This window comes from Papilio machaon, chromosome 15 (assembly GCF_912999745.1).
Source record: "Papilio machaon chromosome 15, ilPapMach1.1, whole genome shotgun sequence".
In the NCBI taxonomy this organism is placed as follows: Eukaryota; Metazoa; Arthropoda; class Insecta; order Lepidoptera; family Papilionidae; genus Papilio; species Papilio machaon.
In genome coordinates, this window is record NC_060000.1 from 6,398,077 (window position 1) to 6,417,803 (window position 19,727).

Below are 19,727 nucleotides of genomic sequence, written 5' to 3' on the forward strand. Positions count from 1 at the left end.
TTATTAACTGTCTTTTAGTGGCCGCTAAAGTCTGTACTAAGGGACTGATTCTGTGTCAGTATCAGTAAGACTCGAATAACGTAACGTAGTAGTCTATGTAAATTAAGTGTGTACCAACTAAACAGGGACTAAGGTGGAATCCATAAAAAGAACATAAAGAGAGGTCAGTTTTTATCATCTCCATCAATGTAGGTGTAATTTATTAAATACATCATGATAAGAGTCGTGTTAAATCACAAGCAAAATGTCTCTACAGAGTTGCCAGTTCGGGCCTGCATTGCGACAAACTGCATCAGAGCCATTAGCCATATCATACATGGTCTAGGGTTGCCACGCTTAAAAAAATAATGGAGTTAATGGAGCTCTCAGAAACGTTTAGTGGTCACGAAGGGGTACCCTTAGTATAGAATATGTTAAAAATATTCAACGTAAAGTCTTCTCAAAGTTATAAGTAATTTATAATATGTCGAAATTCTGAAATACTATGTGTGTGAGCAAATTGTATGTATTTATAAACCATTTTCTTATCACTTTGAATGTGTCATAAACGCAATTCTTGCTAACTCGATATGAATTATAACCCGAAAAATTAAAAAATACCTATTTTGTCTCTTTCTAAATATATCTCGCCGATTCTAAAACTGGCCGTGTTACACAGAGTTACGTAATCTGTACAGTTATTTCTATAAACGGCGTACGATTGGCCTCATCCTGCATTTGATAAGATTAACTGCAACAGTGATGTAGGCGAGCTTTTATAAATTTTGTTACAATTCAGAACTAAAATTATATTTAAAAAAATCATGACTATATCTTCAACTATAACACTCCGGAAAATACGAAAGGAACGACACCATCAAAAAACAAAGACTTCTTAATTGGAAAATAAATATACATAACAATTATATAATTACTTATATTATAAATGCGAAAGTTTAGATGGATGGATGGATGAATGGATGGATATTTGTTTGAAGGTATCTCCGGAACGGCTGAACGGACCTTTATGAAATTTGGCACAGATGTAGAACATAGTCTGGAAGAACACATAGGCTACTTAGTACGTTTTTTTTTTTTAATTTCGCGCGGACGCAGTCGCGATCGACAGCTAGTAATTACATAAAAAAGAAAAACAATAGTACACGATAGAAATAATAAAAAATTAAGGCATACACGAGACATGTGTATTAGAAAAAACCTTTAAGTTATTAACCTTTAACTTTAGGTTGATGAAAGATGATTTTTCTTATATAACAGTTCGACCAATTATTGTGTTAATACATTACATAAATAAAGTAAATAACAGTCGTATAATTTGCTACTCGTCATTAAATAAGAAGCGCTATAAGTAATGATTACATCATTAGTTGCTGAGACGTTAAAGAACATATTATATTTTACTACCTTTTCGAAACATCCAAACAAAAATTTTTATTAGTCATAACTCTCAGTTTAGAAAATGAAATCATGTCACACATATGGTAAGCCACAATTTTATTAAGCGACAACAAGCTTTCACCGTTTCCTGTCCATGGACCAAGCTAGGCTAGGCTTAGCTTGAATGTTGTAAGCCCTTACTGATTTGATCGCGTATCGGTTTTTTGTGCTCAAACCAAACGAAGCCAGGCTTAAGGGCTATTCACACGATTGTAAGGCACTGGTGTAAATAACACGTATAGTCTTTTCTACCGCCTATTTCTCTGAATATGTTGTACAATACAGTTGAAGTTATTAAAACCATAAACTTTAATCTTCTCAACACTATAAAAACGTATTGAATCGATTCTATGTACACTTACACGTAGTCCTTCAAAATATATGTATGCGTACTTAGTATTACATAATTAATTAAACATGCTACCAGATGGTGATTTAATGATAAACATGATTTCTATAATTCGTGTTTTTCAACTGATTACCCGATAACCATTGTTTCAATAATGAGTTTTCGATAATATAATGATAAAAGCACTTAGTAACTAAAGGAGATGCCAGACTTTATTTTTATTTACAAACTGACTTTTGACCATAGCTTTCAATTTTATACTTCTTGACGAAGATATTTATGTAATAAAAGATTTTTAAGTAAATTATTATCAAAGTTGCAGTAAACATCTCAGTACTAAAGCTGGATAGCTTAGTCTACATCTAACGTGTATATGAGGAGAATAAATCCGACAAATCAGCTTTCATAACAAGTTCACGAGCTACATACACGGCTATATTTGATACATAAACATGTTTTAAACCTTATAAACTACTAGCTGTCAATTGCGGCCTTTAAAAAAAACTTAATAAGTACCTTAAGTCTTCTTCCAGACTATGTTCTACATCTGTGCTAAATTTCATTAAGATCTGTTGAGCCGTTCCGGAGATACCTTCAAATAAACATCCATCCATCTAAACATTCACATTTATAATATTAGTAAGAACTAAGTTGACTGTATATTTCCTTATATCATGATTGTTGATTGTTTCATTAGAAGATTCGTAACAACGGTGATTTATAAAAATATATTAAACTTGACATTGAATTTACAGTTACCAAAAGAGCATTTACCGGTGAATATTGAAAATAACACCATTCAGAAACAGAATGTTCGATATAACAGTGTATTAATAACTTCATGTGCCCCAGACCTCACGCGACAATCTACCAACACGCAACGTTTTCCAACGAAATTGACCCCGTTATTCTGACCACGCTACACTATATTAATTTCTTCAACAATATTCAATTTTCAATTGCATGCACAATATTGTGCAGAACCGTATAATTCGACAGTTTAATCTTATTGCCCCAATCGATGTCTCGACTCGATTTTTTTATTCGATTAATCGAATGATTGCTGCCAAGTGAATCTCCTGAGACCGAATATGTGTATGCACAGGTTGTTTGTCCCAGTTTCCAAATCCAACTCATCGCAATGCAGATCTTATATCGATTGAATGGGTTTCCCACAAAACTAACACAGTTACAGTTATTAGATAAGAAATTTGTTGTACATAACTCTCTTCACAATTACATTTATTAGATTACGACATTTTATAAAACGACTTCTTTAACAATATCAATTAAATATACCCTTTGGAGACCTAACGTTTATATCGTCTGACATAATTTAATTTACTTATCCTTATTAACTTTAAAAACCTACCTACACAAGTCAACATAAAACAATAGAAAAGTAAGCGCTCAGGCAAACAAAATCATCTACGTCCTGTCGTCAGCTGATCGCTCACCTGACCTTTGCCGGCCGCCCGTTCGCTCGCTCGCTCACATTCAACCGCGACCCCAACCGAACCTATTGTGCTGTGTTGCAATCCCGCAGTACAACGCAACGCAGAGATCTAATCGACATTTTAACGTCACGAATATTAAATTTTAATGTTATATCTGGGGGACGAAAACGTGTGCATTGTCCACACATAGAGTGGGATATGGGCAATAAATAATGAGTGAAGGATAACATGTGGAAAGCTGCACATTTTTTTGAAGTTAACTATTCTACGTAGTGTAGCCAGCGTGGTTGACTAAGACCTAATTACCCCCCTAATTGAGAACAGGCCGAGAACGTGACTACAAATATTTACCGAGGTTGTGAAATCGTAGAAATAAATTTTAACTATTTTAAATTACATTTTAATTATAACACGATACATTAACATTTTAACCATCAAAATAAATTAATTTGTAGAGTGGCAAATTATTGCTAAATTCATGTACAAATTTAAAAAGGTAAACATGAATTCAGACCACTCTTCAATTTATCAGTGTACAAATAATTAAGAGAGCCGTAACAGGGAGAGCGGGTGCGGTGGCAGGATACAGACTTCAATTTCCCGCTAGTCATTCGCGCTCTCATACTAAATAAAACGATATCCTCAAACGACACTTCTCATAGCCAACATGACGTTCCATTACAATTAATATTTCGAGCCATCCGCTTACTCTTGGGACCATATATAGAAATTGAAACTATTCCTCGGATGGCTAGATTTGTTTACTTTAAAAATGGCAAAACAACACTCACTCATTCGAAAAAGTGAGCACTGATGGTTTATCTCATTGCCACACTCAGAGTACATGCAAATATACACTAAAAAAGTTCCCTTTGTGACCATGTAAGAACTCTCAAGTGTTACTCGTACAGAAAGGTTGAAGGATTGAGGGACAATTAGTGGTCAGCTGTCACTTGACTAAAGATAAGTATTTAATTTTCTTTATGTTTGAGGATGAATGCGTGTACGGTTTTATAAAATCAATAAATTTATTGTATACTATAGCTTTAGCCATTATATGTGCGGGATTAATAGAAAGAACTTGTTGAGCATCCTATGTTTTCTTCCAGACAGTATTCTACATCTATATCAATCAAATTTCACCAATTTCATGCATCAAGTTTGTTCTGAAGATACCTTCCAAAAACATTCATTCATCTAAACATTCGCATTTATAATATTAGTAAGATCTAACTTCCATTACTAAGCATAAAATAAGTTAAAAAATGAAAAGTAAAAATAAATCTATGGTACTTGTTCACCTAAATTGCCACGAGATGGCGTTATTACAAATTTTCTTGTCGCCAACCAACGAAGCGGTCGCGGCCGCTTTAAAAACTGTCAACGAGTCTGCAAAACACCTAACGTCGTGCCGTGAGTTTATTTTCAATTTTAATTAACTTTACTCAATTTATCATACAAAAAAGTGGTCCTTCGGCTCGGTTGTGAATTAGTGAACTATAAAAGTGTAAAAATTATGTTTATTACGTGTTTCTTCAATAGTTAATGTTACTTGGAACTATCGAACATTCCCGACACCCACCAGAACTACCGCCTAAATTTTACTAAAATTTTACAACAAAGAAAATGGATTTAGACAAATTAATATTGTGCCAATTAGATAAATTAGAAAAAATACAAAAGAATCAAGTAAATTTTAGCAAATCACCCAAAAGTAGATTAACACATTGTTACGTAGAAACAAGATTACAAAATTTAGAACAAATTTGGGAGTCATTCAATAGTACTCACGACGAAATAATAAGGTGCGTAAACAAAGATCAAAGAAAAAGTATAGCCTATTTTACCAAGGAGACCTTTTATGAGTGTGAAGAAATTTATTTGAACTTTAAGGGTGAGTTGAAAACCAAATTAAATGAACATGCAGCAACATTAACACTTCAACAGACATCACAAGGTAATTCATCACATGGCAATTCATCACAACATACTGAGCTTAAACTTCCTAGTATTAACATACCAACCTTCACTGGAAAGTATACTGAGTGGCAATCATTTCATGATATTTATGAATCTTTAATTCACAATAATAACAAGTTGGATAATGTGCAAAAATTTCATTATTTAAAAACAAGCCTTAGCGGAGAGGCAGAGACACTTTTAAGAAGTATATCAGTAACTAACAGTAATTACACATTAGCATGGGAGACACTCAAGAAGCGGTATAACAACAAAAGGTACATTTCTAATTGTATTTTCAAGAAACTATTTAGCTTAAGGCCCTTAAGTGTGGAGTCGGAACAAAGCATAAAACAACTTTTAGATGTAACTTCAGAATGCATCAGTTCTTTAAGAAACTTAGGGCTACCAACACAATCTTGGGATGCTATCATAGTGTACCTCACCGTCTCCAAGCTAGATTCTGAGAGCCACAGGCTGTGGGAACAAAACATCTGCGACTTTAATGAATTTCCAACTTTAGAGAATTTGTTTAACTTTTTAGAAAAAAGATTTAGATCATTAGAGATGATTGAATACAAGAGTAAACCAGTAAAATCAAAATCCTTTCATTCTTCAAAGGTGGATGAAGAGAAAATATTAAGTTGTTCATTTTGTAAGGATAATCACTACATATACCAATGTAAGGATTTTGCAAAACAGGATTACAAGGACAAACAGACATTTGTTCAAAACAACAAACTTTGCTATAATTGTCTTATACCAAATCACTCAGTTTTCCAATGTAAGAGAAACACAAGGTGTAGGGTTTGCCAGAAGAAACATCATTCATTATTACATCCAGAAAAAAGAGATTTTAGTGAAACTCCACAGACGTTAGGGCATGAAGTAAAACAAGCAGACGAACACAAGTCGGTATCACATCATTCATACAACCCTGGCCAAGTACTATTGGCAACGGCTCTAGTAGACATTCCCGCAAGGAATGGGCAGATACAAACCTATAGGGCTCTACTAGACCAGGGGTCGCAAAGTTCATTTGTGACAGAGGATTTTGTTCAAACTACAGGTTTGAGGCGACAAAAAAATAACTGCAAATTCCACCTTAGTGAAGGTAAAACAATAAGTTCTAGATATACAGTGGAATTTGAATTGAAGTCAAGATACCGGTCAAACTTTACTTTATGGATACAAGCATATGTAATAAGTCATATAACAACATACTTACCTCAAAAACACATCAACTCGTTGGACTGGCCAGAGATAGAATCAATAACTCTAGCAGATCCTAATTTCAGAATACCAGGAAAGGTTGATATGCTGTTAGGGGCCAGTGTTACCAGCAAGATTATGGAGGAAGGTTTGTTAAGGAGCCCGGTTGGTACTTTAGCGCAGAAAACACAACTGGGATGGATTATTTCAGGAGATACAAACACAACTATAGAAAACAACAGAATTATAAGTATGCATTCTTGTGTATGTGAAAACAACATGCTTAAAAGGTTCTGGGAAATAGAAAATGAATTTCTTACAACAGAGAGGAAGAAGACAAAGGAGGAAGAACAATGTGAAGACATTTATAAAACAACCACAACCAGGATGGAGTCTGGAAGATACAAGGTTAACTTACCTTTTAAAGAGGATATCCAAACTCCTGTAGAAAAATGTGGCAAAACAAAGGAAATTGCTACGGCAAGATTTCTTAAGTTAGAAAAAAGATTTAAATATGATACAAAGTTAAAGGAAGCATACAAAAATGTTATAAATGAATATCAAGAACTAGGACATATGGCTTTAGCCAACGAAGACAGCGACAATGCCATATATTTACCGCATCATCCGGTGATTCGAGAAGACAAGGACACTACCAAGGTCAGGGTAGTTTTTGATGCATCATGCAAGGGCACTGGAGGTTCATCACTAAATGACACTCTACTCATAGGACCTGCATTGCAAAGCGACCTTAGAGTTCTACTAATGAAGTGGAGAAAACATAGAATTGTATTGGTCGCTGACATAGTCAAGATGTATCGACAAGTGCTGATAGCTGATGAGCATGCCGAATATCAACGCATTATATGGAGAGATAACCCGGAGGAAAACTGCCAATCATATAAACTACTAACGGTCACCTTTGGAACCGCATCAGCTCCATACCTGGCAGTACGCACATTATTACAACTAGCTGAAGATGAAAAACACAAGTTTCCCATGGCCGCAGAAATAGTAAAGGAATCATTTTATATGGATGACCTAATGTTTGGCTGTTCAAGCACTTCTGAAGCCTTAGAAGCTTATAAACAACTCACTCAACTTCTTAAGAGTGGAGGTTTTGAATTACAAAAATGGTCTTGTAACCAAGAGGAAGTCTTAGACATTATAGCAGAAAGCAAATCTCAACACCATGGATTTGAAATCAAGTTTGATCAAATCATCAAAATTCTTGGACTATCATGGGATAGACATGATGACAAATTTAAGTTTACTGTAAACTTACCAGAAATTCCATCAGAAATTACTAAACGCACTATTCTATCAGACGTAGCTCGTCTCTTTGATCCATTTGGATGGTTAGCACCAACCATAATACTTGCCAAGATACTAATACAGAAACTTTGGTTATGTAGTGCAGATTGGGATGAGCAGTTGCCGCAAGATTTAATAGATGAGTGGTTAACTTACCGTAAACAGCTTCAACAACTGCAAGACATCAAGATTGACCGGTGGCTACACATACAACCTGACTGTTCACTTGTACAACTGCATGGATTCGCAGATGCATCTACTGCTGCCTACTCAGCGGTTTTGTATATCAGGGTAGTTAAGGAAGATGGTGTGACTGTAACACTTCTGGAAAGCAAGACTAAGGTGGCACCACTTAAACAAGTGTCAGTGGCTCGGCTGGAGTTGTGTGCTGCGGTATTGGTAGCAAGGATGCTTTCGGAAGCCAAAGAAGTCCTGAATATACCTAAAAACAATGTATATGCATACACAGATTCAATGGTGGTGTTAGCTTGGATCCAGTCACCACCAGTTCGGTGGCAAACATTTGTTGCTAACAGAGTTGCAGAAATACAAGGAAGATTAGACAATGATAGATGGTGTCATGTAAAGTCAGAAAATAATCCTGCAGATTTGGCTTCAAGGGGAGTGCCTCCTTGTGAATTAAGAAACAAAACATTGTGGTGGTTTGGCCCACAATGGCTAAGTAACAGTGAAATTGAGCAACGCAAACCTCACATTCTTAAGACGGAATTAGAACAAAGAAAACAAACAATTAAGGTATTTAATTGCAATGTAGAGGACAACATTCTGAAGAGATTTTCAACATTTAATAGAATGATTCGAGTACTAACTTACTGTAGGAGATTTATTAATTGGAAAAGAAACAAAAACAATAATAAACAATTCACCAGTTACTTGTCCGCTGCAGAATTACAAGAAACATTATTCCAGCTCATCAAGGTTGAACAAGAAAATCAATTTAACGAAGAAATTAGTGACATCATAAACAAAGGACAAGTTAAGAAAAGAAGCAGCTTAAGAAAGTTGTCACCCTACATTGAACAAAATCTTTTGAGAGTTGGTGGACGTCTACAAGGTGCCAAAGTACCTCAAGAAATTAAACATCCTATAATTTTACCCAAGAACTCACATTTAACACACTTACTTATAAGAGATGCACATTTGAAACTGCTTCATGGAGGTAATCTACTCACCACCAATTACATAAGGTCCAGATATTGGGTTATAGGTTTAAAATCTCTTGTCAAGAAATGTATACACCAGTGTGTCACTTGTGTGAGACATAATGCCAGTACCAAACAACCCATTATGGGAAATTTACCAGCTCAACGTGTCCATCCTGGAAGACCATTTGAGATAAGCGGGGTAGATTATGCTGGACCTATCCAAATTAGAACTTCTAAAGGCCGTGGCCACAAATCCTACAAGGGCTACATATGCCTGTTTATCTGTTTTACAACCAAGGCAATACATCTTGAGGCTGTGAGTGACCTTTCGACTTCAGGATTTTTAGCTGCATTTAGAAGATTTGTGGCCAGACGAGGTCATTGTGCTCATCTATGGAGTGACAATGGCACTAACTTTGTGGGTGCGGCTAAGGAGTTAGAATTTCTATTCAAGACGACTTCAGGTGGGTTACAACCCCAGATAGCTGAAATGATAGCCAACGATGGAACTACGTGGCACTTCATACCGCCAAGAGCACCCAACTTTGGAGGCTTATGGGAAGCAGGTATCAAATCTGTTAAGACCCATTTATTGAGAGTATTAGGGAATACAACGCTAACATTTGAAGAAATGATTACCTTGCTAGCCCAGATAGAAGCCTGTCTTAATTCTCGTCCCATATGCGAATTGAACGATGATCCCAACGATGTGGCCGCACTTACCCCATCACACTTTTTAATAGGGGAGCCCTTGGTGGCTGTACCACAGAAACAAGAAAATACATTTAATGTCACGCCACAGGAGCGTTGGAAATTGGTTAGAAAAATTACTGCTCATTTTTGGCAAAGGTGGAGCGTGGAATACTTGCATCATTTGCAACAACGACATAAATGGAACTCAAAATCAAAGGCTCCAGAGATAGGTGACATTGTTCTTATAAAGGAACCTTCTCTTCCTCCTACTAAATGGCTTATGGCACAAATTATAGACACACATCCAGGTCAAGATGGAGAAGTGCGAGTGGTAAGCCTGCGAACCAAGTCAGGCTTACTGAAGCGGCCAGTTTCGAAACTGGTTGCTTTACCTTCTTCACATTAACAACTACGGTGGGCGGCGACAGGAAGAACGGAGTTCTTGGTGGGCGGGATGTTCACCTAAATTGCCACGAGATGGCGTTATTACAAATTTTCTTGTCGCCAACCAACGAAGCGGTCGCGGCCGCTTTAAAAACTGTCAACGAGTCTGCAAAACACCTAACGTCGTGCCGTGAGTTTATTTTCAATTTTAATTAACTTTACTCAATTTATCATACAGTACTATTTTTTTTACTAATAGAAAGCACTTATTAACCAGTCTACTCAGTTTATACTTAATTATTTTTTTATGATCTTTCTACTTGAGAAGTCATCCGATTGTTATATAATTAAATTTATCTGATAAAATAATATCAGGTAACAATAATAAGTAGATTATGATACCTAAGTCAAATAATAAATTCCACATCTAAAAAAAAAAATTTCATTGACAACACGTTTCTTTTCTATTTATACTAGCCTTTTCCCGCAATTTCATCCGAGCATAATTTAAAAAAAAAAAGAATAAATTTCATCGATATCCGTTGGACCATTCGGGAGATATATATATCATAGTGTGTGTTATATTTATCAAAAAATAAATATTTTTTTATTATCAATTTTATATCTCTGCAGTGTATGTAAAATGCACTCTCCACCTTTACCTCCAGTACCGTATCGTGTGACAAACAAAAATTTATTCAGATAACAATATGATAAGTCATCCTTATTGAAGACATCAGTATCTACATATGAGATATATAAACTACTAGCTGCCGCCGGCGACTCCGTCCGCGCGGAATTAAAATAAAAGATTAATTATTAGTACATGTGTTCTTTCAAACTATGTTGTACATCTATGCCAAAATCCATTAAGGTCATTGGAGTCATTCTGGAGATACCTTTTAACAAACATCCATGCATCTTTCCATCCATACATTGAAACATTCGCATTTATAATATTAGTAAGATGACTGACAAAAAGTATTATTAACGATATAAAAATGGTTCAGTAGAGATATATTATCAGTATATTTTGATACTTCAGTAACAATGGTTCGCTGGGACGTGAAAGGTAAATCGTTGCTTATCACCGGAGGAGCGTCAGGTTTGGGGGCGGCTTATGTCCAGAGCTTCCTGAAGGCAGGAGTGAAAGTAAGATAATGAATACTACTATAATTCTAAACTCTTCGACATTCTCTACTATACTATCGATACTTCGACTTTCGAGAAATCTTCTCGGAATGATTCTATTATATTTCTCAGCGTAAGTAATCATATTTCTTATTACTAATTCCAGGATGTGACTTTAAAAAAAACAATAATTTATAGATGCAAGCTGGCTGGGAATTTATATCCCAAACCGCCAGATGTTGCGTAGCTACTGCTCTATGACCAGATTAACTTCACGGCTTATGAATTTATAACTTTTGATAACGCTATTTATAAAATTTCGTACATCGCTATTCGTTAATAACAACATCTAAACTTATCGATATTATAAACTAGCTTTTTCCCGCGACTCCGTCCGCGCGTAAAAAAAATTGAAAACGGGGTAAAAATTATCCTATGTCCGTTTCCTGATTCTCAGCTACCTGCCCACCAATTTTCAGTCAAATCGATTCAGCCGTTCTTGAGTTATAAATGGTGTAACTAACACGACTTTCTTTTATATATATATATATATATAGATGTTACAAACAGGTAGCCATATTAAAATTAAAAAAAAATACAGGCGGATTGATAACCTCCTTCTTTTTAAAGTCGGCTAAAAATAAACTTATTTGCTTTTGTCCAAAAAAATTTACACAGACCTCGTAAGATTTTACTGCACTTCTATTTTTAAGAATTAAAAGCAGATATATCAATAATTATTGCATTTCCAACAGCAAGTCGCTATTCTAGATATAGCTGAAGATGTAGGAAAAGCATTCACCGCAGATCTGAACAAAACATACCCTGGGAAGGTTATCTTCGTGAAATGCGACGTGGGCAACGAAGAGTGCATTACTGCAGCATTCAATGAGGTCGTTGCCAAGTTCAAGACTGTTGACATTGTTTTCAATAATGCAGGGATCATGAATGACGCGCCTCATATATGGAGAAAGATGTGTGACGTCAACGTGGTAAGTAAACAAACACAGACGCACAAAACTAGATTACTAAATTCATATCCTAGTGTCTAACATATTGAACTCGAGAAAATATTTCAATGGGATAAATTAATTGAATTGGTAAAACAAATCGACAATTATTTGTGATTAACTTTATCAATATCGAATTTTAGATTTAAAAGATTAATTGGGGCGAATGAGTTGTACAAAAAACATGAGTTTCATACTATGACTCAACGAAATAAAATACTGTCATACATATTGAGGGTCCGGTATGAGTCATTAGTATTTAATATGTGACTAGAAATAATGTTTAACTTTAACGTGAAAATAACATTTTATCTATTATTTTTATTATTATTTTATTTGATCCTTAATATTTTTACATTACGAAAATGGTCTTGAACTCAAATATTTAAAAATTTATTTTTGTCGTCTAAATTTAAATAAAATAAGATTTACTCGTACCTACTTTACATTGAAGCTTTTAACCTTTTAACAGTAGATAATACTTCGTTTATATTTGCAGCAAGGGTTGATATCATTCACGTACAAAGCCATCAAGCACATGCGCACGGACGAGGGCGGTGTTGGCGGTACCATAATTAACATCGCGTCCACCGCCGCGATAACCAAGGCCGACCTGCTGCCAGCATACTTCGCTACCAAATCTGCTGTCCTACAGTTCTCACAGTGCATCGCTGTACGTACAAATATCTATTGCTCATTCTTTTTAATGAATAAACCAACTCTTGACTACGATCCCACCTGATCTTTAGTGGTTGTGTGTTTAAAAGATGGTATATTATTTTTCAAATATCTTGGTGTAGGCGTCCTTGCTCAGGGAGTAAAAGGATGCGATGAGGAAGGGCATTGCGCAGCGCGCAGATTACCTAGAGCCAGTAAGATATTTGAAAACATTGATTCGCACTACTTCAGAACTTCATACTTCATTTAACTACTTAATATAATATACTTTCCATTTAACAGTAGGCAATGCATATAAAATATATGACAGAGGTACTTCGCGTCACAAAGTTTAAAAAAGATCGATGAAGTATTGCTACACAGTGCAACTTAAAAAAAACTGCGTTTTATGAACGTGACAGCACCGGATGATCAGTATTCAATGATTTCCCGTGTGTGTTGCAAATTTAAATTGTTGTTTATTCGTTGTGAAAATATGAAACAGTTTTATATCCCTCATGAATGTAGAAATCTTATTGTTTTTATAAGCCTTAAATGACCAAAATTTATATAAAGTTGTACTAAGAGAATAAGGGAGTTGACAACATTGACTGGGGTTACACCAATGTAGACTCACCTTTAACCTTTTGAGCTTAGGTCAGGTAATACATTTTGTATGGATTCACAATAAAAATTTATCATTTGTCAGGGTAATTTATTCGAGCAAGCCGGTATAAGAATACTGACCCTATGCCCGGGTGCCACGGACACGCCGCTTTTACATAACTTGAAGCAAAAAGGCAGCGATGAAAAATCTGGAGAAAAACTCGACAATCACATATCCAACCCCTTAGTTATCACACAATCGTAAGTATTTATAAATATGTAATAAAATGACTATCAAAGAAATAACATTTTGTTCGAGTTAAAAAGTTTAAATATTTCGAAATATTACTCGGTGTATTTGAAGGGAAGCGGAAGGGAGCGGAATTTTTTTTCGGCTTACTGACAATTTTGATTCAACAAGGTTCGAGCTATAGACATTCCACTGTATTGAGAACTTGCTTATACAAAGACGACAGTATAATGAGCTTCCAGAGAATGACAATATGTTTTTATACAAGTTTTTCGGCAATTTAAACTCAAAGTTACCACTGAAATTAATTCCTCGAATTTTGTTACAGCGTGGATTCAGCAGTGAACGCAATGTTGAAGATGTACGAGGAGGGAGAGAACGGGTCTATTTGGTTGACAACCGATAACAAACCGGTAAAGAACATCACGCCCGTTGTTGACGCTGCATTTAACAGTTTCATGGATGCTATCATGAAGTAAAAGTATTTAAAAAGTCTGTCGTTTTATTACTTAGCATTACATATGAACATTTTAATTTATAACTCTTAAACTTTTTTTGATTAATAGACCTACAAAGAGTAGGTAAGAATTTTGTCTTGAAAAGGAAGAATCAAAACTTTAATTACATTTACCGATACACATAAACGTATATGAACTTAGTTATTCCCATTCGAATAACACGCGGCCTAGTGCCGCTGTAGAAATAGCGCAGTGGGACACAAAGAATAGAAACTTGATTAAATCTCTTTGGGTTTGGGTCGGCACATATGAAAGATTTTTGTGAAGAAATAACCCAAATATGTAATAAGTACCATTTTAGCCATAATAAAATTCTACAATTAAACTACTTTGATAATTCAACTAGAGGTCAATATGGATTGATACGGGCTGATTATGATGAACTACAATCGGTTCAGAAGAAAAGGGCACACTTAGATTTATTTGGATAATATTTAAATTAGAGAACTACACAACATGTAGAAAGACTTGGTAACGAGATAAGTGTTTAGAGTTTTAAAATATCTTATCAACCTAAAATCATACATAACAATACGCAAGAAGCTATTAACGATTTCCAGAGGGAAGCATCGCATTTAAATGTATGTATATAAAGTCTTATTTTCCAACTGTTACTGATTACATACAATCTCTTGAACTACCAATGGCCTCGCAATATTAGAAAGGTCATGAAATTCTAACTTCACTATCTGAAGCAAACAGGGTAAACAGACGTACCAATATTTTTAATTTGTTTCACTATGCTTCTAAATAGATGTATTATATTATACTAGCCTTTTCCCGAAACTTGTCGGAGCATAATTAAAAAAAATACTAAATTTCATCGATATCCGTTGAAAAGTTCGGGAGATATGCCTTGTAACAAACATCTATCCATACAACCAAACTTTCAATTTACAATATTAGAAAAAAGTAAGATTAGGAGTGTAAAAATAGTGTGTTATATTTATCAAAAAAAAAAACTTAATTTTTTTTTTATAAATTTTATATCTGCAGTGTATGTAAATTGCACATAAAAATGTCGTCTAATCCAGTGAGCTTCACCTCCAGTACCGTATCGTGTCACAAACAAAAAATAATCCTGATAACAATATGATAAGTCATCCTTATTGAAGACATCAGTATCTACGTATGAGATATATAAACTACTAGCTGCCAACCGCGACTCCGTTCGCGCGGAATTAAAATAAAAGCTTAATTATTAGTACATGTGTTCTTTCAAACTATGTTGTACACCTATGCCAAAATTCATTAAGGTCCCTTGAGCCATTCTGGAGATACCTTCTAACAAACATCCATGCATCTATCCATCCATACATTGAAACATTCGCATTTATAATATTAGTAAGATGACTGATAAAAAGCATAATAACGATATAAAAGTGGTTCAGTAGAGATATATTATCAGTATATTTTGATACCTCAGTAACAATGGTTCACTGGGACGTGAAAGATAAATCGTTGCTTATCACTGGAGGAGCGTCAGGTTTGGGCGCAGCTTATGTCCAGAGCTTCCTGAAGGCAGGATTGAAAGTAAGACAATGAATTAGTATAGTGGTTAAAAATGTGTAATTAAAAAATTACCATAGATATAACTGCCTTTATAAATGACAATTAAATGCAGATATATTAAAAATGATTATTATTTCCAACAGCAAGTCGCTATTCTAGATATAGCTGAAGATGTAGGAAAAGCATTCACCGCAGATCTGAACAAAACATACCCTGGGAAGGTTATCTTCGTGAAATGCGACGTGGGCAACGAGGAGTGCATTACTGCAGCATTCAATGAGGTCGTTGCCAAGTTCAAGACTGTTGACATTGTTTTCAATAATGCAGGGATCATGAACGATGCGCCTCATATATGGAGAAAAATGTGTGACGTCAACGTGGTAAGTAAACAAACACACACGCACAAAACTTTTGATTACTAAATTCATATCCTATAGTGCCCAAACTTTTTTCTTGTAGATTCTTTTCAAAATTTTTATGGTTTCTATGAACTCCTTCTTCTTTTACTTGGGAACTCTCAACTTCATATCCCGCCATCGACTACTATCGCTGGTCCAACCGTGTTCTGTTAACACCGGTACCACTTTGAGAAAAACTGTTCTAACATATTGAACTCGAGAAAATATTTCAGTGGAATAAATTAATTGAATTCTCAAACGAATCAATAAGGATTTGTAATTTCGGTGTAACTATATCACAATTAAAAATTAGATTTAAATTTAGACTTTCTTACTATGACTCAACAAAACAAAATAGGATACTGTCACACATATAGGGGGTCCGGTATGAGTCATTAGTATTTACATTAATATGTGACTAGAAATAATGTTTAACATGAAACAATGAGTATTGATAACATTTTATCTATTATACTTTATTTGATCCTTAATATATTTACATTACGAAAATAAAACATAATTGAATCATGAAAAAATCGAGATAAAACTAGTCTAGAATTCGAATATTAAAAAAAATATATTTTTTTTGTCTAAATTTAAAATAAAATTTACTTGATATTGATGCTTTTAACCTTTTAACAGTATGTAATACTTCGTTTATTTTGCAGCAAGGGTTGATATCATTCACGTACAAAGCCATCAAGCACATGCGCACGGACGAGGGCGGTGCTGGCGGTACCATTATAAACATCGCGTCCACCGGCGCGATAACCAAGCACGACGTGCTGCCAGCATACTGCGCTACCAAATCTGCTGTCCTACAGTTCTCACAGTGCATCGCTGTACGTACAAATATCTATTGCTCGTTCTTTTTAATGAATAAACCAACTCTTGACTACGATCCCACCTGATCTTTAGAAGTGGTGTGTTTAAAAGATCGTATATTATTTTTCAAATATCTTGCTGTAGGCGTCCTTGCGCAGGGAGTAAAAGGATGCGATGAGGAAGTGCATTGCGCAGCGCGCAGATAACCTTGAGCCACCAAGATATTTGAAAAGACTTATACGCACTACTTCAGCACTTCATACGCCATTTAACTACTTAATTAAAACTTTCCATTGAACAGTAGGCAATACATATAAAATACTAGCTTTTACCCGCGACTCCGTCCGCGCGGAGTAAAAAAATAGAAAACGGGGTAAAAATTATCCTATGTCCGTTTCCTGGTTCTAAGCTACCTGCCCACCAATTTTCAGTCAAATCGATTCAGCCGTTCTTGAGTTATAAATAGTGTAACTAACACGACTTTCTTTTATATATATAGATATGGCAGAGGTCTTCGCGTCACAAAGTATAAAATAGATCGATACAGTATTGCTACAGAGTGCAACTGCGTTTTATGAACGTGACAGCACCGGATGATCAGTATTCAATGATTTCCCGTGTGTGTTGCAAATTTAAATAAGTAGTAAATACCGAACAATTAAAATTAACTAAATCAAACACTTAAAATTACTAAATAGTTCTTACTCTTTACTAGATGTGAAAATATGAAACAGTTTTATATACCTCATGAGTGTAGAAATCTTATTGTTTTTATAAGCCCTATAAGACCAAAATTTACATTAAGTTGTACTTTACTCAGAAAATAAGGAAGGTGGCAACATTGACTGGGGTTACAGCAATGAAGACTCACCTTTAACCTTTTGAGCTTAGATCAGGTAATTGTAACATTTTGTATTGATTCAGAATACATATTTATCCTTTTCAGGGTAACTTATTCGAGCAAGCCGGTATAAGAATACTGACCCTATGCCCGGGTCCCACGGACACGCCGCTTTTACATGACTTGAAGAAAAAAGGCAGCGATGAAAAAGCTGGGGAGAGACTGGACAATTTCCTATCCCGCCCCATGATCAAACAATCGTAAGTATTTATTTTAAAGAGTTGACTTCATAAAAACAGAACTATTGAGAATTAAAAGTAATAAAATATATTTGATCAGTAAAAATCAAATAAAGTAGCATCTCGATATCTCGAACGTCAAGAGAAATGCTAAAAAAACGTTTTAAATAACTCAGGATATGAAGTATTAACCGGGGAAGTCCTAGTAAAACGTCATTATTTTTTACTAACTTCGAGTATAAATCTATATATATAAAAGAAAGTCGTGTTAGTTACACTATTTATAACTCAAGAACGGCTGAATCGATTTGACTGAAAATTGGTGGGCAGGTAGCTTAGAACCAGGAAACGGACATAGGATAGTTTTTTACCCCGTTTTCTATTTTTTATTCCGCGCGGACAGAGTCGCGGGTAAGAACTAGTATGTACTAAAATGACTATCAAAGAAATAACATTTTGTTCTAGGTACAAAGTCTAAATAATTCGAGATATTACTCGGTGTATTTGAAGGGAAGCGGAAGGGAGCGGCATTTTTTCCGACTTACTGACAATTTTGATTCAACAAGGTTCGAGCTATAGCCATTCCACTGTATTGAGATCTTGCTTATACAAAGACGACAGTATAATGAGCTTCCAGAGAATGACAATATGTTTTTATACCAGTTTTTCGGCAATTAAAACTCATAGTTATCACTGAAATTAATTCCTCGAATTTTATTACAGCGTGGATTCAGCGGTGAACGCAATGTTGAAGATGTACGAGGAGGGAGAGAACGGGTCTATTTGGTTGACAACCGATAACAAACCGGTAAAGAACATCACACCCGTTGTTGACGCCGCATTTAACAGTTTCATGGATGCTATCATGAAGTAAAAGTATTTAAAAAGTCTGTTGTTGTTTTATTACTTAGCATTATATAAGAACATTTTAATTTATAACTCTTAAACTTTTTTTTATTAAACGACCTTCTCTGTTTTTTGTCTTCAAAAGGAAGAGCCATATAATTTTTGATGTATAATTTTTATAACCCTGAATTTACATCAGGAAACTCGGATGCAAAAACAAATTGTTTCGGCAATTGAAACTCACGCTAAGATTTTTAATTATCACTTACCAAAAGACAGAATGTTCTAATTTCATATTAAATCGTACGGGTAACGTTGTTTAAACTTGTGTACGCCAGAAACTGTGTCAGGTGCTCTGTAACCGACACTCACTTACTAGGCATTGTCTGTTGACAATTCATACATCATTTATAGTCCGCACTACAAATATATAGACCGACTAGGCTATCTAACATGATTCAAACTAAATTATGACAGCTTTCTAGTGCCCCCATGTCTAGACCAAAAATGTCACAAGATCCTTTTTGAACTGCGGCTGACATGGCCTTTTTCCTTTTATATCATTTAGCGGTTCTCTCAACGGTTCAGTTATCCTTGTTTGGTATACAACCGCAATATTCCCTGATCTGAATTTGAAACTTATTTAAATTAATAAAGGAATAAATAAATTAATACTAAAGAATAATTCACTCAAGTAAACCTTATTAACAGTTACGTAGCGAACATTATCTCCACGACCCAAAATATTATCTGTGAGAGATAAAATGAAGTCACTATCAACGCCAATATCTGAATAACACATAAAAGTATAACACCATTATTTACCTACATTGTGTAAAACTCACTAATCTATATCTATCTATATAAAAGAAAATCGTGTTAGTTACACTATTTATAACTCAAGAACGGCTGAATCGATTTGA

General features: G+C 35.0%; 4 protein-coding genes across 4 annotated transcripts in view; 3 read left to right on the top strand and 1 right to left on the bottom strand.

The window, feature by feature from the left end:
• LOC106710212 (wiskott-Aldrich syndrome protein family member 3) overlaps positions 1–19,727 on the bottom strand; it is a 30,703-nt gene that overhangs the window by 7,275 nt on the left and 3,701 nt on the right. The window lies entirely within an intron of this gene.
• On the top strand, positions 5,367–10,202 carry LOC106721355. Its single transcript, XM_045681393.1, has 2 exons — positions 5,367–9,128; positions 9,249–10,202. Exons 1-2 carry the CDS (start codon positions 5,770–5,772, stop codon positions 9,991–9,993), a joined length of 4,104 nt encoding a protein of 1,367 aa, XP_045537349.1. The 5' UTR covers positions 5,367–5,769; the 3' UTR covers positions 9,994–10,202.
• LOC106710268 (short chain dehydrogenase/reductase dpmpG) lies at positions 10,983–14,118 on the top strand. The gene is made up of 5 exons (XM_014502282.2): positions 10,983–11,123; positions 11,858–12,094; positions 12,612–12,785; positions 13,479–13,636; positions 13,954–14,118. Exons 1-5 carry the CDS (start codon positions 11,022–11,024, stop codon positions 14,102–14,104), a joined length of 822 nt encoding a protein of 273 aa, XP_014357768.2. The 5' UTR covers positions 10,983–11,021; the 3' UTR covers positions 14,105–14,118.
• LOC123721744 (15-hydroxyprostaglandin dehydrogenase [NAD(+)]-like) lies at positions 15,539–18,846 on the top strand. Its single transcript, XM_045681395.1, has 5 exons — positions 15,539–15,676; positions 15,799–16,035; positions 16,722–16,895; positions 17,825–17,979; positions 18,682–18,846. The coding sequence occupies exons 1-5, from the start codon at positions 15,575–15,577 to the stop codon at positions 18,830–18,832; spliced, it is 819 nt and encodes a 272-aa protein (XP_045537351.1). The 5' UTR covers positions 15,539–15,574; the 3' UTR covers positions 18,833–18,846.